The sequence below is a fragment of the Telmatherina bonti genome, assembly GCF_933228915.1.
Source record: "Telmatherina bonti genome assembly, chromosome: 8".
NCBI lineage: Eukaryota > Metazoa > Chordata > Actinopteri > Atheriniformes > Telmatherinidae > Telmatherina > Telmatherina bonti.
Window position 1 is genome coordinate 14,225,827 of NC_136626.1, and position 24,481 is coordinate 14,250,307.

Below are 24,481 nucleotides of genomic sequence, written 5' to 3' on the forward strand. Positions count from 1 at the left end.
ATCTCCTGGAGTTGGTTGAGCGTCAACGCTTGAAATCCAAGTCAATCTAACAAAAAAATTATTTCTTTACCCTGGAACTAACTTGAAAAAATACCAAATGAAACAAAAAATATTATTTCAATTTATTTATTTGTTTGTTTTTTGTTTGTTTATTAATTTTACATTCTTAATACTTGACACAGTTGCATTAAAGCCCAAGATCAGCACTGAGAAATGCCAAAACTCACACTGTGTGACCCAGAACACTGTATTATGTTCTTCCTGTTTACATGCAACAGAGCAGCAGTGATTGGTTGCTTCAGCCTGCACTAAACTCTGTCCTCTAATGCTTCATCCAATAGATTAACATTCACCAGCATGTCCCACCCACTGTTGCGTCACTTTAATCACTCATGGCTCACTGCACAACTGGTGCAAGCACAAGAGTGAGGGATAAAAGGAAAGAGGGTTGATGCGAGGTGGACATGACTCAGGCAGATGGAGAGATTTCAGGAGAAATGAATAGAGACCAAGGGGGCAGATGGGAGGCGACATGGAGAAATTAAAGGCAATTCTGAAATTAGGTGGCAAAATGACTGTTTTTCTTTATTGTAGAGAAAAGTGATCAGGATACGGATGAGTGGAAATAACTAAAGCCGCTCCGTGGCATGTTTTGATCCGGTCCCAGCAGGATCACAGATGACGTTGAAAATGACGTTGAAAAACATGAAACGCATCAATTTCCATTCATCATCAGTAGAAGTTGCATAAACATGAAGACAAAGCTCAGTTCGAAGAAGTTGTCCCCAGCTTTCTTCTTTTGTTTGTCAAAGCTTTATAAGTCTGGCCAGTCCACTTCTCACTAAATCGGACTATTATAAACAAAGTTTTCTGAGGGACACTGTCTTTTATGTCACTAGTTTCAACCTGCCAGGCCACACACTCATCTTCTGAAGCATATGATGTCTGCTTTACTGATTTGTCACTCTCTGATCAGGTATCTCTTCTCTCTTCCTTTTTGCTGGTCACAGAGACGTAGCCCGGTAAGTGTCCTCTCCTTCTGTCCTCCAGGGGTTGAGCCAGATAAATGTGCCATGCTTCCTTTGCTTCTCACTTTGTCCGTGGTTTCGTTTGAATAAGAGATCATATTTCATGGGTTCAGTAGCTGACGTGAAATGTTAGATGATTTGTTTCTTCATTCTCTTTTCAAAATCAGAATAAATACATAAATATGGCTGTCAATATTGCTCTAAATTCTCCAAATCTATGCCCTGCTTGTGTTTTTGTTTTCATTCTGAATAGCTTCTTGCTTTTTCTGTCTGCTGGGAGAAAAATTTGCACTTTTGACAGCTGGACCCTTTGATGTCTCTGCTTCAGTCACTACCCATCATGTCTCTTCATATGCTCCCATCTCTTCTCCTCCTCTCTCTCTCCCCTCTTATGTGCTTCTGCCACTTTTGGCTTCTCATGCCCTGCTCGCAGTGGATTCATACTTGTGCTTTGGAGTTTAAGATTATAACGTGAAAGCCTGCAATGTCGGCTTTGGCCTTGAATCAACAAAACGTCCTTCTTCCTTTTTCTAAATTCCATCAGTTCCACACCTCACCTTGTACTGAGATTACAGCTTTTACAGTCATAAGAAATTAAAGTCTGCTATTAAAGCTTTTATATATACTTTGTTTTGATGCAACAGACCACCTTTTTATTGCTGTTAACTCACTGCAGGCAGCAGCCATCGACTAAACTGCCATTTTCTAGCTAATCTTACACTAAAAATAATAGGTGTTGGTGAATTTTAGAGGAATCTAGTATAATAACAGTCTTTGTCTGTTAATAATAATAATTTTTGTTCTTATTTCTTACTTTCATTGACTGTCTGAGAAACCTGCTGAGATGTTCTGCAGCAGGGCTACTCAGTTCAGGCCTACATGGGTCATAGTCCACCAGGTTTTTCAATGTATGCTTACTCCGGCACCTGATTTATATTAATCAATCTTCAGACAGTTGGATCCATATAATCTGGGTCAGGTCTGCTGGAGCAGGTATACATTGAAAACCTATTGGATTGCATCCCTTGTAGGACTAAATTGAGTAGCCCTGTCCTATAACTATTGTGTCCTTGAGTTATTACCACTCACATTGCCATCAAATCATACCTTTTGTACATCATAGTGTGTGTATGTTGACGTTTATGTACAAGTGTACAAGTAATACTTGGTTTTGTGTGTAGCTGCAGAAGAGTAACTGCAGTCTGATCAAATCAAATCAACCTAAAGCTGAAGTTTATCTTCTGATGTTCACTACCACACAACTCACATCATTCTTCTGTCTCAGTCCCAGAACTTCCCCGCAGTTTAACAAGATAATTAGTTTACATTTTAGAGCATTAACATTTCATTTATTGTCTAATAACTTGAAGTTGTTGTACATGAGTGGAGTAATGCAGGGTATAATTTAAGTCTTTTCCTGTTGTAGACAATATTCTGATGTGTTTTGGATTTTACATTTTATGGCCTTTTTTTTTTTCCCCCTTGTGACAGGGTTTGAAACGGAACACATCTGGTAAGTATCCTTCTTGTTGCCTCTCTACTTAGACTCACTTTTGGAAAGAAAGAAAGCAGTAAATTTGGAGACTGTGCTGCAGAATTCATGAGCGTATATTGTGCTTCCAGCTGAGGAGATAGCCAGACCGAGGCGCGTCGTTCCTGCAGCTCCCTCTGTAGCCCCGGCACCACAACCAGCACCACAACCCCCCAGGTATGGACATCATTGTTCAGTCTCAGCCTTGTCAAACTGAAAGCATATAAACTAGCTGCATACATTACACCACATGGCTTCCATATATTGCATTTTTATTTTTACATCTGAGAGGTCAGTGACCTTACCTTTTACTTTTGACTGATCCAAACACAAACGCTTGTGGAAAAAACTAAAAACAAAACAATATTTCCTTTTTAAGCTATTTTACAAGGTTACCATTAGAAAATAAACTTTTGTGGCATAAATTTTCTGTATTATGTATTTCACAGGCTGAAAGTTAAAATGTATAGAGACTTATGTAACTACTAACTTGTTTCAGATTATTCAGAAAGATATTTTCTTATTTGCTTAATTGTCACAATCAGAGTTTAGTTATACAGCGAAGAGGACGCATCATGGATCATCCAGCCATTCAGCAATGATACCTTCTGCCTTGGTTATATGATTTAGGATTCAAGATACATTATCTTTCCGACCAGAGGACTCAGAAAACGATGACTCTGATCAATCATTTAGATCCTAGAACATATAACTATATGAAACTTTAACTTCCAAAGCTTTTGTTGCATTTTCTTTTGTCCTAAATTCCCTTTTACATCAAATCAAGGAGATGCATACATGCCAAAAGGATCAAATATGCAGTCATATTTTCTTGGGGTTTTGTTTGTTGTTTTTCCCTTCCTGTTAAAAGGGAGTTTTTTCCTTCCCACTGTCGCCAATGTGCTTGCTCAGGATGGGAGATTGAGTTGGAGCCTCCAACTTGATCTGTTGGTTTCCTTATATAGGCTATTATGAATTGGCTTCATAATGTTTTTTTTCCTGTCTGTAAAGCGTCTGAGATGGCATTGCCGTGATTTGACGCTATATAAATAAAGTTGAATTGAACTGTTTTTCTGGGCTGCTTGAATTCTTTTTGCAAATTATGTAAGTTGGCTTCATACAAAATTAAATTAAAAAAAATATATATATAAAAAAAACAACTTAATCTTTAAACTCTGTCATGTTGTATGACAGGACCTTCTGTAACGTGTGGTGTTACAACAGGCAGTGTTTACTACGATATACTTGTCATTTCTTTGAACAAAAGAGCTGAAAATATTTAAAACATTCTGCCCAACCTTTGCAATTTCACCATAATTTAGAAACTGATGGAAAATTGAAACTTTGCCTTGCCTGAATGCCAGAAGTCACCGCAGTTAACTTGTTATAGGCTTTGTCGTCATAACAACTATGTGTCATGACAACTTAATCACATGTTCCTCGTGTGTCTCTTAGTGTTTTTATAGTTGTTTCCTGACATTGTTGGAAGTCCAGTGAAGTTAGTTTAACAGTCATAGAGACTCTATATAGTTTGGTTTGAATAGTTCCCTGTCAATAGAAAATTATCTGCAATATTTATACAAATATGACTGTCATGTCATGCATTGCATTTTTTTTTTTTTTTTTTTAACCTCTGCTGTCATAAAAGAAATGGCAGAAATAAATGCTAATTTACTCTATGCAACCTCCAAAGGCCACTATGAAGTACTTGGCACTGCATTTTTGCCACATTTTAAAATCCATTTAAAAAATACATTTTATATTTGTTGTTTTTTTTTTTTCCCTTTCCTTCAGTTTGTTATATAACTTTGTGTGCATGCAAAAAGTCTGCACAGTTGCACAGTTCAAGACAGAGGGAGTTGTTCTGTCTTACAAAAGGTGCTGATTCTGAAACACTTTGTTTGTAGCTCAGTCTCCCCTTACTTTATGTGACAACATCACCATAAAACATGCACATTGTGTCTGCCTGGTGGCTACTTTGGCACACCTCAAAGACTAAGCAGCTGTCTGTTGCAATGAAAATTTAACTAACCAATCAGAGCAGAAGGAGCTTTTTAGAAGGGGGGGGGGAGCTAAAATAAAGCATTTTAAAAAGTGCTGAGCTGCTGCAGCATGTTATGTATTTGTGCTCCTCTAAAAACAATATGAATCTGTAATTTAATGATGCTTAATGGGGACTTTTTAAATACTTGATTCAAAATATCAGACAGCACAAGTAGCTTAACCAACTTGACTGTAAGTTAAACAGCTCCACCACTAGTAACAACTTCTGTGTTGTCATTTGGTTGTTGCAGCAGTCAACCCACCCCATTCCCTGAAGACACCACAGCCTTATTTGGGCCACCTTTGGAAACTGCCTTCGGAGAGCAGAAAACTGAAGGTAACCCTTTTCCCTCTGTTTTTGCATCTAAAAGTGCATTTTTGTGCTTGTCTGTATTGGGTTTGTTTTGTTTTTTTTTTTCTATATACACTACTCACAAAAAGTTAGGGATATTTGGCTTTCAGGTGAAATTTATGGAAAATGCAATATGTTCATGCTACAGTGATATAATATGATAAAAGTAAGACATTTAAGTAGAAGGATGCACTACTGATTTCCTCATCTCAAAAAATTCATTCAACACAAAAGGTAACAACAATGGTAGTTACACCACAACAAAAAATTTGAACGTCTCAATATCTCGTCATGTGCCCTTGAGCATCAATTACAGCTTGACAACGACGTCTCATGCTGTTCACAAGGCAACTTATTGCCTGCTGAGGCATGGCATCCCACTCTTCTTGAAGGGCAGCCCTCAGGTCATTGAGGTTCTGGGGTGCAGGGTTTCGAGCCTCTACACGACGGCTCAGCTGATCCCACAGGTTTTCAATGGGATTCAGGTCTGGAGAGAGTGCAGGCCATTCCATTTGAGGTACACCAGTCTCCAACAGCCGTTCCCTGATGATGCGGCCTCGATGAGCAGGAGCATTGTCGTTCATGAAGATGAAATTAGGCCTGTGCTGTTCATGTAGGGGCACAATCACTGGATTAATGATGTTATTCAGGTGGTATGGGCTTGTCATTGTACCATTCACAAAGTGTAGGGCAGTTCTGTACCAAGTGGACACCCCTGCCCACACTGTAACACCGCCACCACCAAAAGCTGGCCTGGTGACAACAGTGGCTGATGCATAGCGCTCTCCCTGACGTCTCCAACATCGTTGCCGGCCATCATTTCTGCTCAGTGTGAATCGACTTTCATCAGAGAACAGCACTGAGGCCCACTGGTTCCTCGTCCAGCGTAAATGCTCCCTGGCCCATGCAAGACGATGATGCCTGTGCCTGGTGGTGTGGTCAGGTACCCGTGCAGGTCGTCTAGCACGCAGACCACGCTGATGGAAACGGTTTCGAATGGTCTGACGTGACACTTGGGTGCCTCTCACCTCTCTTAAACGTGCCTGGAGTTGAGTGGCATTCATCATCCGGTTTCTCAGGGCAGTGTTCACAATGTAGCGGTCATCAGCACGGGATGTGGCCAAAGGACATCCACTTCTAGGCCTTTCTGTGACTCTTCCAGTCTCTCGATATCTCTGTTGCAACCTGCTGATGACACTCTGTGACACTCCAAGCTCAGTGGCCACTTCTGTCTGAGAACGTCCTGTTTGAAGCATCGCAACAGCAAGGGACTGTTGTTCCATTGTTAGGTGTCGTCTTGGTCTCATGATGTCAAAATGTGAACAGCATGATGAGGACAACTGTTTAAACACCAGCTTTAATTGAAACAGGACATTTATTGGTCAATTCAAGGATCACACACCTGCCGTGATTTTTGCCGTTAAGCTCCTTGTTAGAGAACAGCAACTTGTGCAAAATTTATTGAAACATTTAACAGTTGGACGTGCATTTAAAAGCTTAGAGAAGATCACATTAAGTTCACCTGTACAGGTTTGAATGCATTTTAGGCTTGTTGTGAAATTTCACCCAAAAGCTGAATATCCCTAACTTTTTGTGAATAGTGTATATGCTTATATCGACTGATGTTATTTGCACTACTTTACTGTGAAACTATGTTAGCATTAAAATGAAAAAGCCTTTTGAACACTAACTGAGACTGTCTGTGTTACTCGGCTGCAATAGCATATACTCACTTTTCTTTTTCTCCTCTACCTTTCACCTTCTTCAAGTAGTTAGTCTTTGTTCAGGCTCAGGTTGCAGTTGTGATTGCAGTCCATCTGTCCTTGCAAAGGTTAAAGTTGATATTTGCCCCCAGAAGTCATGCTTGTTTTTTTTTTTTATCGTGCAGCTAGTTAATATGCAGAATCCACTGTCACCTGCACACATTCAACCCTGTAATATTTATAGATGCAGGTTGCCGAAAAGCTCTTAGCTTTTACATAAATGCCATCTCAGGCATAACTAACATCAACTTGACATAAAATCCTTTTGCATGTTAATTCAGACAAGAATAAAAGCTGTGTGTGTGTGTATCCATTTTCACAGTGTATAAGCAGCATGTGTAACCCCCCCCCTAAATAATAAGTGTAAGGGTGTGGAAATAATCCTCTGCCATGGTAAATGGACTTAATATTCCAGTATGCCTATTAAAACATAGCTGTACTTAAGCTTCGATGTAAAAATGAGTTGATGTTTAGTTTTAGTTTTTGCTGAAGATATATTTTCCCTCTTTTACATCATCTGTCAGCTGAGAAACATTGAGTTCCACAAAACTTCATAAAGACTGGATGGTGCAGGACTGCTGTATAACTAGCTTTCTGAAGATTTTTTTTTAATTTTTTTTTATTTTGTGTGTGTGTGTGTGTGTGTGTGTCTGTGTGAACAACCACTGGCTTGTTTTCTACCATTTTATTGTCTCTGAAAATTAAACTGGCTAAAAGGGCTTTGTTGTTGATGTTTTTGGACTCTGAGTGCAGTCAGTCACTGAGGCTGGACATTTGTTTAATTGAATTAAAATCTCCTTTGACATGTTGATCTGTGCAACTTATTGTTTTTAGAAATCTCCAACAATCAGAGTCGGAATCAGATAAATATTTCTGCTGTTAACACCCTTCACATGGCCTTCTCTGTCCCCTCCTGAACTTAGTGGTTCTTTCTGAGTCTGATGTGTGGGGAGTTCCTCTCTCAGAGCCTGAATCCTCTTTGACAAGATCCTTCCCCACAGGAAGTAAGTCTAATGATTCCCTGCACTCTGTGCCACACCTCCTCGTGTCCCTGGAATGACTGCACAGACCCATCAGCTCACCTCATGAACTCTCTCATCATCCCACTAACAAACAGACCTGCAAGCTGTCCTGATTGAACAACTGTGTGACTATGATGTTCTCCCTTTTCCGTTTAAACAGCTTTAACCTGTTTCATTCCACCAGCCATTTCACGAGCACAACATTAAGTTTTGGTAACCATATTTTATAAGGGAGAGGCTCAATACCTGGTTTTCATTTTGCATCAACCCCCTCCTCCCTTGCTGCCTTCCTCTTGCATTTGGCATGGTAGTGACTAGAGTTTATCGTACTGTGCTGCATGTTGGTTGATTTGGGGATTTTGCCTCCTCAACTTATTGTTTTATGTTTTGGCAGGTGAAGATAAAACCTGTCATTCAAATCTAAAAATTCAACTTTTGTGATGTGATGTTCAGTGTTGTTATATTCTGATCTGTTAATCCCCATTTGGTTTTTTATTTGTACAGTATTATATTTAATTTTTTTAAAAACTATTTATTTGACATATTTTATGTATTTTTAACACTGTTGATGAGTCAATAAAATTAAAAATTGTTCTGTATACACTTGTGCAAATATGAATGATAATAAAGCCTGTCTCAAGTCTAAAATCAGCATAATTTACGGCTGTGTTTTCAACCACTGTGCCATGGCACACTAGTTTGCCATAGTAGATCATCAGGTGTACCCTGAGAAATTATCCAATTTCACCTGATTGGTCTAAAAAGCAGCTCTGTGTTCATGCAGGGCCCAGGTGAAAGATAATAAAAATGTCTTTTTCTTGTGTTTATCTTATTTCTATTCAAGGTAACTTTGACAAGATGGACTTTATATTGATAATATGGGCTTTAAAAAAAAAAACAAAAAAAAACCATTTTGACTTCTTGTGGTGAACCTTTTGAGTTTTCAGTCGATAAAAAGTGTACCTTGACTCAAAAAATGTTAAAAAAAACAAACACTGATTTACAACATAGCTTAAGCTGCAGGAATGTGAAGTGGTCAATATACAAATCTCCCTTAGTCACCATTCACACCTAAAAGGGCCTTATATTAATACCTTTGCAATGTCATTTCAGCTCCTCCTCCACTTCCACCCAAGAACGTCCCATCTTCTCCCCCAACAACTGGATCTCCCACAGCAGAAAATGCTGGTGAGAAGTCTTTCTGTCCATCTCTACTTCCTACTGACTCTCACTGTATAAAACTAACTTATTAGTAAAATGAACCCTCCAACGTTCCTCTGTCATGTACCTACCTATGTTTGTGTTTTCTCTCCTTGTGTAAGCTTAATGAACAATGTGTAAACACACCTTGGTATTTTATGTGGTTGTGTTTGTTGCAGGATCTCCAGCAGAAACAGACCCCGCAGCCCGGAAACCCTCAATAGCTGATTTGGACAACATATTCGGACCCGAGCAGGCTGCCAGTCAAGACGAGGATGCAGGTGACACGTGGGTCTGCTTCAGTGAAAAGTCTCCTGATGGGCCGCCTCTACCAAAGAACTCCACATCCTCCCTGACTTCCTCACCACCTCCACCAGAAGAACCAGCACCTCCTCCACCAGCCTCTCCACCTCCACCAGAATCTCCTGCTCCTCCTCTGCCTACATCACCTCCTCCTCTAGAGGACCTACCGCCACCTCTCCCTACCTCCCCTCCACCAAAAGAAGACCCTGCTCCCCCTCTACCAACCTCCCCACCTCCCTCAGAGAAGCCTACTGTCCCACCTATCCGTTCAGGTCCTCCCACACCAGAGGAGCAAAATCCTCAGACACTCACAACCTCTCCACCCCCTGCACCAAAGGAGCTTGCATCTCCTCCAGCTTCCTCCTCTCCTCCTCTGAGCTCACCTGACAGTGCCCCACCGGTGTCTGCTCCCAAAGCAGGCACCCCTCCTGCAGTGACTCCTCCCTCTATTCAACCTGAAGCAGTCTCAGTCCCACCACCCCTTGTCCTCGCTCAAGAGGAGCTGCCTAAGAGCGCCGACGCTCCTCAGCCCAAAGAGGATGGAGGTGAAGCAGTCACCTCACCCAAAGATGCGAGCCAGGGGAGTCGAAGTACACCTCCACCCCCTCCTCCTCCAACATACCGAACAGTGGTTTCTTCACCGGGACCCACATCTGGAGCTGGTGGCACAAATAGTGGTGAGTTATTCATGACTCTGACTGGAATATGATTCATAAAAAACAAGTCAGTCAGAAATCATCACCACTTCAGTTAAAGTTGCGATGCTGAGTTACATGTAAATAAAATCAGATGCAATGATTTGCAAATATCAGAAATTCATATCCTGTTCCCATCAGAATACAAACCACACATCAGATGTTGAAATGAGGCATTTTACCATTTTAGGGAACATATGCCTCTTTTCCATTCGTTTCCGCTTGTCTCAACTTAACTCGCCTCAGCTTGGTCCTGTTCCTTTTCCATTACAGTTTAGTACCAGGTGTAAAATGGGCGGGGTTTGTGCAAAACCACTGTCATGTCAGTGTTGTGCATTACAAGCTCTATAACAACACAGGACCTAGAGGCAATCTGCTACTTGGTCTGCGGCTCACCGGTCGCTGACCATAAATTTCATCCATTTGTTGGAACCACTTCCAGTCTCGTCTGTTTGATCCACTCCGACTATTGTGGTTCTTCACCTGCTGATATCGCTTCTAAGCTTTTTAAGCTTCTCTTGACACTGCTGAAAACTTTGTTGCTAGCTGTAGCCATAGAGTCTGAAAGCTTTGATAGCTTTTTTTCATTTCGTGTCGATCCATCTAGTTCCCTCTGTATCCTTTCCTCAGCAACCAAGCAAAGAAATGTCTCCACCTCAATGTTGAACAGACTTAAGTTGCACCATTTCGTCACGTAAACAACTTGCAAGTTCCAGTAATATCACACCCTGACCTCTGATTGGCCGCGCCCCTGACCAAGAGCGGCATGCAGTTTGGCGACGTCACACACAACCCGACTCAGCTCGCTTCAAACCTGGGCTGAGGAGTTACAAAATAAAGTACCAATAAATGGGAACAAAAGCCGAGTGGAAAACCCTACGAACCGAGCCGAGGCGAGTTAAGTTGAGACAAGCTGATACTAATGAAAAAGGGCCAATAGTAGCTCATTTTCAATTTGATGACAGCAACACGTTTAAAAAGTTGCAACACGGCAACAAAAGTCTGAAAGTGTACTAAACACCAGTTAAAAACATTTGGAGGATTTCAGAGAACAATTTTAGAAAGACAGCGCTAAACCACAAACAGCTTCCATCATAACAGCATGGCGTTGCAGGAAAAGCGTTCATATGCTCAACAGGCCTGGCTAGAGTCCAGACCTTTCACCAACAGAAAACCTTTGCTGCATTATAACATGAAATATCTGGTTATAAAAACTCAGGGCTGCTGAGCAGCTGGAATCCCGTGTCAGACCAGAATGGGACAACATTCCTGTCGTAAAACTACAGCAACTGGTCCCCTCACATCCCAGACATGTCCACACAGCTGTTAAAAGAAGAGGGGATGACACACAATAGTAAACATCAAATTAAATTATAAAATGTTTCAGGTTCAGTATCTGATATGTTGTTTATGTTCTGTTGGGTAGAAAATAACAATATATGAAATTTGTATTTATTTACATTTTAAACTGCAACCCAACTCTTCTGGAGCTGGAATTATTGAAAAAGGGATGTATCCTGGACTCAAGTGATGTTTTGAGTAATTTAAGTCTTTCACACAAGACAACGCCACAAATAATCTGAACAGTTTCCACAGAAATAAGATTGGAAACTGAAATTTGTTTAGTTGTATTGAGAAGTGAAACCGGAGGTGCACTTTTTAGAAGTCTTTTTTTTTTTCTTTTTTTTTTTTTTAACCTACCTGACTCTATTGAAATATTAGTAACAGGCTTTGCTTATTTGTAGAAAGCCAGTGACTCACTCACTAGTTGTGATTTTCTTTTTTTTTTTTTTTTTTTCTTTTTTGCTAAGAAGAAATTATTCAATTGAATTAAACGCATCCAGTTTACTCAGCTATTGTGTACAATGAAAGGGCCGCCTGAGCACAGACTACAGGCTGAGACAAACCAGGACTCTGGAAGCAGTTAAAAATGCGTATCTGTATTTTGTTCACAGTTAAATATGAGGTTGTCTGGGCTTAATCCTTTGTATAGCCAGAGGAAAGTGGCTTCGGTCCACTGGAGTGAAATAAAAATATTTGAAGAAGCAATAGTTTTATGTGTGAGCCTCCAGTTCTCCGGTTCTTCTCAGGAATTGGTCATTTAAGACTGTAAGTGAGAGGAACGTTAACTCTTCCAAACACTGCATGTAGAAATTGTCTCCAACAAGTCATCAAAAACACTGGTGGTTGTTGTTAAGCTGTGTTTTTTGTTTTAACACTGTAGTCGTTTTCCAGTCTGACCTCATTATTTTCATCTTTATCTGATTCTCCTCACAAACAGGTTCCTCTTCACCTGTACGGCCTGCAACTCCTTCATCGGTCAACCCAACTCCTCCTCCACCTCCGCCTCGACCCCCTTCACGGCCCAAACTTCCTCCTGGGAAACCCACTGTAGGAGAAGCGGTAAGATCTGCCATTTTTCTGTTATTGCTTTATATTTTGTGTCTTGCATATAATCATATTTATTTGTACCTATCTGGGATGGAGTTATTCCTCCGCTGGTTTAGGACTCGAATAGAAATCTTTCAGAGTTCAACAATAAAAGTACTTCAAGATTACTAAATGTCTGCTAGCAAACAACAAACTCTTTTTGCTTATTTTCTCCTCTCTTAATATTTCAGAATCGGCCTTTTAGTCCGCCAATACACTCCGCAAGCCCTCCCCCGATTGCTCCATTGGCGCGGGCCGAGAGCACCTCCTCTATCTCCTCCACCAACTCCCTGAGTGCCGCCACCACACCCACCGTCAACAAGGAGCTCTGCGTGTCTGTGTCAGGTGGGAACGCTCGCCGAGCTGCTTAGCATGACGACTCTGCTCACAAAAACTTGCAGTCAGAACAGATTTTTCAAACAGTTTGCTGATCATTTGAAGAGCCTTGTCTTTATTTTTCATCAGTTTGCACTCATCGTGTCATGGGTTTATTGTCTTTTTTTTTCTATTATAATTATTATTTGTGGAAACGGTGACAATTTCTCAATAAAATAACTTAGCAAAGACAATTATCATCACAGTCACGGCATGCACCGTAAAATTCTGTGCATGTTCCACCTGCACAGTTGAAAAATATTTAAACACATCTAAATCTTGATGATTATAAGATTTTAAATAGAAACACTTGACAATATGGCTTTTATATTGTGAGTTATTAAAGGTGAAAAAATATTGTGACTGGTTTTGGTAAATACAAAGAATGAAATTCCTTTTCATAGGCACACACATGCAGAGTATGAGTGGGAGGTGAGAAAATAAGGCAGGGGGTTCATTTGGAAGTGTAAACATTCACAAGAAACCTTCGTCTTAAGAAATTAGTTTCACATCCATGAGTTCTAATTTTTGATGTAACTTTAGCCTCGGTGTGACAAATCCCAGTGCAACAGAGATGAAAAAACAATCCAATGCACAATCTGAAGGCAGCTGTTGTTTACCAGATATAGTCCACTTTAAGGATGTGCTTTAAACAGATTTCAGGGACAAACTGAATAAATTACTTCCCTAAATCCAAGCTAATATAAAGAGTTTTACAGGTAATGATATTGTTCTGAAACCGTCATCATACCTCATTATTATTGCATTATGTTGCAAAATCTGCTCGTTAGACAACAAAAAAAAAACAAGGCCACAGGCACTGTTTAAGCTAAAAACTGTCCCATTTCCACTTTCTCTGCATCACTTTTTGCTTTGAAGATGCTCATTTTTACAGCTTCATATTGTATTGCATGTCAGTGTTTTATTATTTAAATTTCTTTTTTCTTTTCTGTGTTTGTTTTGTTTGTTTTGCTGTTTGTCCCCCTTATTTGTTCTTTTGCTTGTCAGAGGAGGATGTTTATGTAGACAAACTTCCCACCTTTGAGAGACACTTTGATTCATTTGCAGGTATGGTAAAGTTTCCCTCTGAGAGAGGACGGTGTACATGTTGGGACATGTGGAATACCATCTGAGTGGTTATTTAACTCGTAAATAAAAATGTAGATAACTGAAAAACTGTACCTTTTTGAGGGAAAAAATTAAACAAGTATAAATACATATAAAGAAGTTTATTTAGTTCAATAAATAAATGTTTTTACATTCAGAAAAAGGGGCCTGATTATCTGACTGAGCCACCTAAGGCAGCAGCAGCATTACCTGGTGCTACATTAGCTACTCAGATCTAGCCTTTCTCCTCTGCTGCGGTTGCTTTTTGTCATCCACTCAGATAAATGTTCTTTGTCATGTGGATGTGAGTGATGAAAACAGAAAGGAGCTGCAAAGTCTGCTTGACGTTTCCAAGGTTAAATCTCCCTGAAGTGAATAGAAATGGCTCTTGAAAAATGTTATTACAAAAAACACTTATTTATTGAGCTACATATGGTGAATATAGAATTTGTATTTATTTCCGGAGTCATTACATGCAGTTAATTCATTTATTTAAAGGTAAAATTTTATCAACTTTTCCTCTATTTAAAATAGACTCACTGGTGTTTCATACAGGTTGCTGTGCTCCTTGTGTGAGTTTGAAATCTGCTTGATGCTCTTTACCCAGAATGTTGTTGACATAAAAGGGTAAAAGTCATCCATCACTGCGTGTTTTCGGACCCTCTCGATGAATTTCAGTCATACAGTGTAGGTATTCAAACAGTGAATGCAGGTTTTTCTTTTTTTTCTCTCCGAAATCAAGATTTTACACCTTTTCTGACCGAAGACACAACTGATTAAAACCTCTTAAAGGCAATCTGACCTTCATTGTTTAGATACCTACTGAATTCATTCATCTTCATAAGGTTTTTCTTTATTCAAATGTCTGAACGTGCCACACATTCATGTTTTTTCTTCCTTAATGTGGCAATATTTCTTGATGGTTTTTTCTTACCAAATCATACCTTCCCACACATTTCTCAGACAATCAATACTTTTCCTAGTCTTCCTCTTACCTATTTGCATATCTTTCTCGTCCTCCTTTACTTTCTGACTCATTCTCTTGAATGAAAATATGAACGATGGTGATTACTTTCCAAAAGAGTTTTCTTTTTTTAGTTTTCTATTTGCATCTGCCTGCCTGTGAGACTTTTCTCTCTGTTTTATGACTGTGCACTGGTGACTATCTTGCTATATCACCATGGCAACCCATCTATCTCCCATTTCCTCTCCTAGCAAAACAGTTTTTTGCGCTCAGACTTTGGCACGATCTCTCCCAGAAACCTTTGCTCTTCAGTTTGCACCACAGTGAGAAGTGTGCTGTGTGTTTGGTGAGCGTGTCTGAAGAGTTCCTCATTTCTGGTCTTTTGAGATTCGTATCATCTGTCTTCCTCTTTCACACATGCAATAAAAACACAGTGTCACGCATGCTGTTGGATCACAACCTCAGCTTTTGGGTTGTTTGAAGTCTGGCATGAGAATTAGGCCAAATTAGATGTATGGTATTCATGCCGTGACACAATCTCTGGTTCGACCAATCCGAATCAGACTGTGACACCTCAGTCAACTCCCACACTTGAGCCTTGAGTCCCACTTTATACACCTGTCACTCAGGCACTTTATATCCATAGAAACCACCAAAGAAACTCTTGGCCCACCTGCCCTTTTGTTCTCCACATGAAGCACTCTCCAGCTCTCATCATTCCATCACCCGTCAGTCTGCTTGTCCGGGGGGTTCCTCCATCGCCACACCTTTCCTCAACAGTATGAGCTGCAAACATAAATGCTTCCCTCTGCTGGTACGTTTGTCAGGTTTCTGCAGCAGAAATATAAAAATCTGCCATAAAGTTAAACATCTTTTGCACAAACTTATTTTCAGAAAGCAGCTAGTGTTAATTACTTTACATTCAGTTAGGCTTACTGTAGTTATAGTGGTGCTGGATGCCACCTCCGGGGTGGGAAAGGTTCTCTCACCTGCTGCAGAGACATATTTCCTTCTGATACTCAAAGTTAAAGGAAACAGGAATATAGGAGGTCAGGTCAAGTAGTTTATTTTTGCTTTGAAACGTTGTTGCATAAAAAGATCCGGACCTATCGAAGTAGAAGCGGCTTACTTTGTGGTTAGCTTCTTGATGAGGCAGAGTTATCTTTTCTTTCTATTCAAAAATTTCCTTTCCTTGACCTGATGAACATAAGGTTGACCAACATGGTAAAGGAAGAGAACTTAGAAAGAGATGATTTTTCAAACCTACCCATGATCTTAAGAACCTTCCGTACTCTAGTTTCTAACCCTTTTTTTTTTTTTTTTGGCAAACAAATTTTCTAACTTTGTCATAGGTTTGTTTTGTTAAGTGACTATAATTAATCTTTTAAATTTTGTGGAAATAGATCTGCCAAAGTAAATCTTCACCACTTAGTTTGCCTGTGTAATGTTTGATATCCCATCACTGATTCAGCTTTTGACCAAGTCACTTTTGTTACAACTCTTTACTGTTATCTCAACCATCTGTCAAAAACATTGATTCTTACAATCATTATGAAAAGGAAAAAGAGAAAATCTAGAGATTTTTCTTGCTTTTTTTTCTAAGTGTAAGCTTTAAAAGGTAATGCCATGGCCGCTTTCGAATATTAGTTCGGGGTCTGACAAATTTTCCAAAAAGAAAATATTGTTGACTATTTTTCTTTAAAATATTACAGAGAAAGTATCAAGTGAAGCAGAAATATTGTTTTAGTGTTTGGCTATGTTCTCTGAGAGTTTCCTTTTTAGAAATGAATTAACTTTAGTTTTCTTACAGCACGTAGTTGTTGGATATGTTGTTAATGGAGAAATAGGAGGAAACTTTTGCTGTTTATATGTTCATATATAGGCTGGCTTGAAAATCTGAAACAGGAGTAAATCAGTTCTTCAGTACAACTTGGCTTTAAGAGCCTTTTTTAAAACACTTGGTTTTTATCCTGGTCAGATACAGCCCCTGAAATGTGGGACTCAGCGCCTCTCTGTGCACCACAGTCCCTTCATCTTCCTGCTGTTCCCTGGATTCAGTCCCACAACTGCCCTCTGCTGGCCATCTTCCTTCACAGCCATCATCCTCTGTTTCATAAGACCTGAAGGACAGTGGAAGCACAGAAAGATTAAAGAGGAAAAGCATAAGAAAGAAGCAGTCACTGCTAACATGAGCTTTTTTCTTCCGCTGAGCTCTGGCTGCTGCTCCGACATCCATATTGTCTCCTTTGTGGACTCTCGGACTCCACCCCCCCCCCCCCCCCCCCACATCCCCTCTTGTCTCAGTCAACATCCAGGAGCACACACCAGACTCCCATTCACCCCACCTGAATCCAGCCTTGTCTCGTGCACGCATGTGTCCACGAGGAGCATCCCATGTCCCTCATCTCATCATGTGTGCTGTCAAGGTGGCATCTCTGCACTCAGCCCTCCCCCCTCAGCCTCCACCCCCACGTTTCACTTCACTGTGACGTGCGATAGACCTGCCATGTGAGACTCACGCTACTGTCCTTCTCTCCCCCTCTCCTCACCCTCTCCTCCTCCCATTCATCCCTCTACCTCTATTCCCCCTTCTCTTCTGACCCCCACTACCCCCTCCCCATCCCTCCTTCCCTCCACCCCACACAGAGAATGACCAGCCATCCCTTGTGTGGTTTGACAGAGGGAAGTTTTATTTAACCTTTGAAGGTAAGTTTGTTCTGCACCAGGGTAGCGTGCATGCACACGCGCACTCTTCCGAGGCTCATTTGTGCAAGCTTTGCTTCTTCTTGGGCCTGCCCTGCCCCCCTGTCAGTCCCTCCACCCCCTAACCCTCACCATGCTTACTCCTGGCTGAGCCCCCCCCCCTTCAGCTGCACCCAAATATCTGGTGTAACTTTGACTTCTTCTTTCCTGACATTCATTTACATTTCATCTGCACTTTATGGAGTCATCATTCTTTATGCACCTAACTAATTCCTTCTTTCGATACTTTCCCTGTTTGCTTTCTGGGATTTTGTTCGGCCTCTCGGTGCTCTCTTGATTTTTTTTTTTTTTTTTTTTTTTTAAGCTTTTTTTTCTGATCTTGTAAGAATTCAGCTTTACAAGCACATCTGTAACTTTCTCTCTGTCTGCCTCGCCTCTTCTTTCTTATCCAGCTATGCTTATTCTGAAAAGAGAAAAATATCCGTGTGTAACATCCTTTCCATCATTTTGGAAATTTAAAGGGAGATATTCAAAGTTACTTTGTTTTAAAGCATCACAGTCAAAGAGCAGAGAGAAACGGTTTTCCTCCTCGCAGAAAATGTGCTGTTATCACTTCACCTTACTAACTCCAGTATATGTTTTCCTAAATAGCTGTAAAATTTCATTCCATCATTGTGATTTGCACATCTTTTGTTCATCATTTCATCCCTGAGTCGTTGGAGAGGAAGAGTGCCGAGTCCTGGTTTGGAATATAGAACCCAAATGATCTTTTACAAGCAGAAAATAAACCTAAGTGATGAGCAGTCATTAAGCTGGTTTTATTAAGTTGGAGTCATTTGTTGAGTTTGTGTCATTGTAGAGTTTGTGTGTCTGTTTGTGTGGCTTATAGGCTGCTCCAGAGGGCCAAGTCCTCTTACAATGGGGGCTCAGGACACTCTTCCTGTGGCCGCTGCCTTCACAGAGACAGTCAATGCCTTCTTTAAAGGAGCTGATCCAAACAAGTATGTCCTCACACATACACACACATCATATCATTCCTGATTACAGTAGAGGTCCACAACCATAATATGTCTGTCTTATTTTTAAATTGTTTTATTAGATTTCTTATTTTTAATACATTATTGTGAAGTCCTTCTATGTATATATGTATCTTTTCTTTTATTGTCGCTCTTATTTCTTACTGCTTCTTAAGGTTATTCATCTTCTGGTTTTAACTCCAGTGTTTTCCTTATGGGGATCCTGCACGCTGGGGGCCCTGCCTGTTTGGTCTGGGGGCTGTTGTCATGACGACCGCTGCTGTTTGGGTGGCGCGGGGTCCAGCACTGCAGCTTCACGGCTGCGGGGTGGCCCCTTTGCTGCCTGGGAGTTGTGCGGTTGCTGTGGCAGCGGCCCCTATGAGCATGCGGGGGACTGGCTCCTGGTGTGGATGGATCCCGAGGTATTGTTTCCTCACATCAGCATCAAGTCAGAATTTTTATCACTTAGTTAATGTTTTTAGTTGTTTTATTAACCAGAATTCAGTTAAAGAGACAGTATTCAGGGAATGATGTTTTTCAGGGAATGTGGATGGGTGTGTGTGTGTGTGTGTGTGTGGGTGGGTGTGGGGGGTTTTCTTTGCTCTATGTCCTTGTGTGTGTGTGAGTGTGTGGAAAGAGCTTGTGTCTATTATTTTTAATTGCCTTTTTATCCACTGTTTGTTTTAATCCTTATGACTTGATTTTATCCTGTAAAGCACTTTGTGTTGCCCGTGGCATGAAAAGTGCTCAAGAAATAAAGTTTGATTTGATTTGATTTAATTTGATTTGTGTTGTGATGGTTCATTGATTCAGTTCACGCAACAATTTTTAATGAGAATTCTGGATGCACTTTTGTAAATCGGAAAGCTTTTATCACTGTTAAATGTGGTAAAACTTCATTAAAGATGTGAGATTTTAAGGTTAATTGGTTCATTAGTTCATCATATCATCAAAGTTTTTGCTTTCATGTTTGCTTGCTAAATATCATATTATAAATCACGATTAAAAATTATATTTGTCACTTTAGATTAACAGAATACAGACACTTAGGATATCTGCTTGTCATTTTGATGTAATGTGTGTGCTAAATAGGAGAAATAAAGTTAACTTTAAGTTAAGTTACTACAGTAGACAAACATAAATTCACATGAATGTCATACATATCTTTTTTCATTACTTTTTGCTTGTACTACTGCAAGTATAACTTTGCACCTGTGCAATGTAGCTGAGCAAACAGGAAGGGAAACAAACCTTTCACTGTACTTGTGTTAATCCACCCCTCTTTTTTCCTTTTAGGTGTGTTGTGAAGATCATAGGTGAGATGGTTTTGTCGTTTCCGGCGGGAATCACACGGCACTTTGCCAATAACCCGTCCCCCGCTGTGCTAACCTTCAGCATAACCAACTACAGCCGACTGGAGCATGTGCTGCCTAACCCCCAGCTGCTCTGCTGGTAATGTCACCACTGTGAACTCGCCAGCCCTTTCTAAAGAAAAAAAAAAAGAATAAATAAAGGTTCACTTTCAACTGAAGGCAGTACAACCTTGTTGGGATTATATTCAAATTTATCACTGTCTCACAGTTTTGAAAACTGATCATCTCACAAGAGACAAAAGGATTCAAGAGAAGTGCAGCAGTCGTTTTAAAGAAGTCTGCAAGCTTCCTCTTTCTTCACTCATTGCTTTCTGAAGTTCTCAGCCTTAGACTGTGAAAGGAAATTCATCTCTGAAACATGCATTATTTGCAAATGATGAAATTAAAAATCTTTAAAAAGAAAAAAAACTCAAATAAATTTCGTTCTAGAAGAAGAGCAAAACATAAAAACGTTTAATTCCAGGCTAATTCATTGTCTTTGGTTAATCAGCCAGGATACAGTCAGATTAGCATACATCACCGTATGATGATGACGTTCTCAAACCACCAACATCCTGACGGTGCTGAGAAACTTCAAGATAGTTTGCTCTTACTACATGCTAGTTGCAATATAACTTTGTAAAGTCAGAACTTTCTTTAAGTCAGGGGCTGGCAGTGGCTCGGATGGTAGAGCCGCTTGCCTTGTGACCTGACCGCTTGCTGTTGAGTCCTGCTCCCCTACGCTGCTGCAGCCCTGAGGGGGACATGCAGGCATATCTGATTGTGCTGAGCTGTAGATGGGACTTTAGTATTATGCAGCACATTGATTGCATCTGATAGATTTGGAATGGAAGGGCCTAAATGTACAATTACATTTACAAGCAATCATGGAAAACTGGAGCTTTACATGCCTGAGAACGGTGTTAAAATAGTCCCATGTTCTGTATTGTTGAAGAAGAGGAGGATGTTAAGTGGCCCATAATGATGAGGCAAATTTATCCCCTGACTATAAATCCTTTTAATGGCATGAGTTTCACTTGCAAAGCTTGTGAGATGATGTCGGTAATAAATCATAAAAGCTTATTCAACATGACTTTGCAGCAAGATTTATGCTTATTTTCTTATTTTATTTTTATTGTACATCAGATTTCATCAGGATCAAACTCACCTCTATGAAACAAGTCCTGCATACCCCATGAATCAAATGTAGTGTTGATAAAGAATGTAAATTAATTAATTTGTAAAAATGAGCATAAAAGTAGAAGACTGTCTCCATGAACATAAGGGGGCATTTATCACAAAATTTTAAAATAAACATAGAGTGCTAAAGTTTTATAACCTGACAAGTCAGTTGATGGTAATTGTATTGATGTGGTGGTCATATGAATGTAAACATAATAGTAAAACTTTTTAAATGACATAATCAGTGGTTTTCCAACCCTTGAGGAAGCAAACTATAGTGAGATCACTTCAGACTATTACACAGACTAAAGGTTAAGTCATCATTAGGTCAGCCAGCTTTTCAGGAGAACCACTCTTTTTGTTTGAGTCATGCTGCACATATAAAATAATAAACTATACAGTTACACGTCATTGTTGTCACAGAAAGTTTCTTAAATGCCAAACCTCTGACTTCTAACCTTTACTTCTATCATAAACATCCTTTATTATGGATATTGTGATTATTCTGCCAGCTCTTTCATTCAGGCTTACTGGTTTTCTTTTAGTTTCTAACAAAACCAGTTTAATCCAAGTTGGATTGTTGGTCTTGGATCATACAGTAGTTTAATTTTAAGACGTTTTAATTTTGACACGTCACATTTCATGATTGTAACCCATTATAAGAGTGGTCTTCTGAGTAGTTCAAATATTGAATAAAATGTGTTTTAAAAAAAACTTTAAAAAAAAAAAAAAAATTTGCTTTTCTATATGCTTTCCCACCAGTGACACCACCACACAAGCCAAGGCCAGTGCCAAGGACTTCTGGGTGAACATGCCAAACCTGATATCTCATCTAAAGAAGGTGTCAGAGCAGAAGCCACAGGCAACATACTACAACGTGGACATGCTCAAGTATCAGGTAAGCTTGGCTGTGAGAAGTCTTTACAACCGAAACACCCCAATATTTCCATAAACTTCACACTACATGGTTTTATTTTCTTTCTGAGGATACAAATAAGCTTCAAAGACAATAAATTGGATTTAAATAACAGTTTAAAAAAAAAAAAAAAAAGCAGTTATAGCAGTATGTCCTGCCTTGACTCTTGGTCTGTTACCAGGTGTCGACGCAGGGCCTCCAGTCGAGTCCTCTGAACTTGGCAGTGAGCTGGAGATGTGAGCCCACCAGCACTGACCTGAGAATAGACTACAAATACAACGGGGAGGCCATGTCAACGCTGATGGCCCTCAACAATGTCCAGTTCCTTGTCCCTGTCGATGGAGGTGTTTCCAAACTACAGGCTGTCTTACCTCCTGCAGCATGGTACGGTGTACAGAGTTTACAGACATGTAATTAACCGATGCATGGCTAATGGCCTGAAGAGGGCTCTTAGCCAAACCATAAAACAAGGGCAGGAGTGGTTTGTCCAGATGAGGGAATAATATTTATATTTGCTTTTATTTTAAATGTGGAACTAAATAAATTGTAACAGTCTGCTGTATCATATGGCATCTCATGGTTCACTGGTTTTCTTTTCAATCCTAACAGGAATGCAGAGCAGCAACGAATCCTGTGGAAGATCCCTGACATCTCCCAAAAATCTGAAAATGGAGGTATGAGAGAAATGTTTGTAAATCTGTTGTCGTCGGTTCAAATCCAGCGGTTCTGGACAGAATAGCAATTCAGAACGTTTGTAACCAAATGCAAATGACAGCAACAACCTTAAAGATAAGTCCATGCCATTGCTGTTACCTCTGCAAACCAACTGCAAAGAAAACAACTTGAAGCCATGCAGAATAAGATGGACAGTTCAACGTGTTATTACATATGGTATTAGGAAGAGGAAGCTGCATTTGTGCAAATCTTCATAAACGTTTCCAAAGTTTGGAATTGTATTTGAAGGAAATCTAACTGAGTTTAACACAGAGACATCACATTTTAATTAAAACAATTTCAAAATGTAAAAGATGCTAAAGAAAAAAAAAAGAAAAAAAAGCTTCTGTTGTCGCACTGACTACTACAAATCCAGCTAAAGTTTCATGTCCATGATCGTTGCTGTGATCATAATAACTGCAAGGCTGAAGCGTTGTGCCAGAACCTACAAATGGGGATTTTCTTTGACCTGGCTGAACTAGATTCATAACCACGGTTCATATATTGAGCTAATCAGGCCAAGGAGGGAAAAGTTCGGGTGGCCTTTGGAGCAGCTCTGTTTAAGGCTAACAGCGCCCCCTTGTGTCTCACAGTCAGGCTGCACTGACGTCCCAAAAACCTTGTCTTCACGGCAGTAGCATCTGTCTGCACTGTGTTTATCTGTAGTGTCCTCTCATATCGTCTATTATTCTCTTAGGTTAGTCTGCAACAACTTCTGCTGTGAAATATTTGCACATATTTAAATCGCATCCCGATGATCCTGGTTAAATAAAACACATGACATCTAAGTAGACTCCAATCCCCCTCCCCCACTTCAGGACACTGAACCAGATTCTGAATTATTTTCAAGTTAAACTGCGTTCCTGAGCAGTTTCCTTTATACATGGATGTCCTTTAAAATGTTTTTTTGTACTCACCTTCTTTTTCTAGGTGTTGGATCATTGCTAGCCCGTTTCCAGCTAACAGAGGGTCCCAGCAAACCTGCTCCACTGGCAGTGCAGTTCACCAGTGAGGGCAGCACCCTGTCAGGATGTGACATTGAACTGGCTGGACCAGGGTACCGCTTCTCGCTCGTTAAGAAGAGGTTTGCTGCAGGTCAGTATAGAATCTCTAAATTGTCTCTGACAACAGGTACATACAACAGGTTTAAAGCAGAAACTAGACTTTAGGTAGAGGATTTATTTTTATTTTAATTTTTTTTAATCTTATACCTAAAATAATTAATGTACATTTTAGGCTGAAGGATTTGAGTTTATACGGTTTTACAAATGAATAAAATTTCAGCATCATCAATATACTAACTCCACTTAAATGATGAATACTTTATCTTTGTTTAATCTTCAAAATTATGTTTTTAAAAACACCAGTCCTTCTGCCTCATGTAATACATCTACAATCTGAAGGGTCATTTAGGCTCTGTCCTAAACCACAGAACCATAAAAACAAATATTACACCAGCTCTTATCTGAAGCACTTAAAAGCAGACGCTGCCCATTAACAAATGTAGACTAAACAAGCCTGAATTCCTCCCTCATGGGATAAACTTGTTCATTAACTCGTGATTTGCATCAGCATCATGTTCTGAAAGAAAATCATGTCATGGGTGTCAAACGCTGACACGTTCAAGCAAACATTTTTGTTTTAATGGGAAAACCATGTCTGACAAACATTTACCACAGGAATATTTTTACATGCTTTAAAACATTCAGGAAAACTGAATCTATCTAACTCCAGCAATAGATCTACAATATATCTATAATGAACTAAATAAATGAAATGCTTTGC

General features: G+C 39.9%; 1 protein-coding gene across 1 annotated transcript in view; it reads left to right on the top strand.

The window, feature by feature from the left end:
- sgip1a (SH3GL interacting endocytic adaptor 1a) overlaps positions 1-24,481 on the top strand; it is a 57,789-nt gene that overhangs the window by 32,103 nt on the left and 1,205 nt on the right. The window contains exons 7-22 of the mRNA XM_079244931.1: positions 1,011-1,022; positions 2,520-2,541; positions 2,652-2,736; positions 4,854-4,939; positions 7,641-7,721; positions 8,853-8,927; positions 9,119-9,919; positions 12,219-12,340; positions 12,559-12,712; positions 17,460-17,519; positions 18,406-18,517; positions 19,829-19,984; positions 21,829-21,964; positions 22,164-22,366; positions 22,592-22,656; positions 23,627-23,791. Coding sequence (XP_079101057.1) covers positions 1,011-1,022; positions 2,520-2,541; positions 2,652-2,736; positions 4,854-4,939; positions 7,641-7,721; positions 8,853-8,927; positions 9,119-9,919; positions 12,219-12,340; positions 12,559-12,712; positions 17,460-17,519; positions 18,406-18,517; positions 19,829-19,984; positions 21,829-21,964; positions 22,164-22,366; positions 22,592-22,656; positions 23,627-23,791 — 2,335 coding nt within the window. The remainder of the gene's footprint in view (positions 1-1,010; positions 1,023-2,519; positions 2,542-2,651; positions 2,737-4,853; positions 4,940-7,640; positions 7,722-8,852; positions 8,928-9,118; positions 9,920-12,218; positions 12,341-12,558; positions 12,713-17,459; positions 17,520-18,405; positions 18,518-19,828; positions 19,985-21,828; positions 21,965-22,163; positions 22,367-22,591; positions 22,657-23,626; positions 23,792-24,481) is intronic.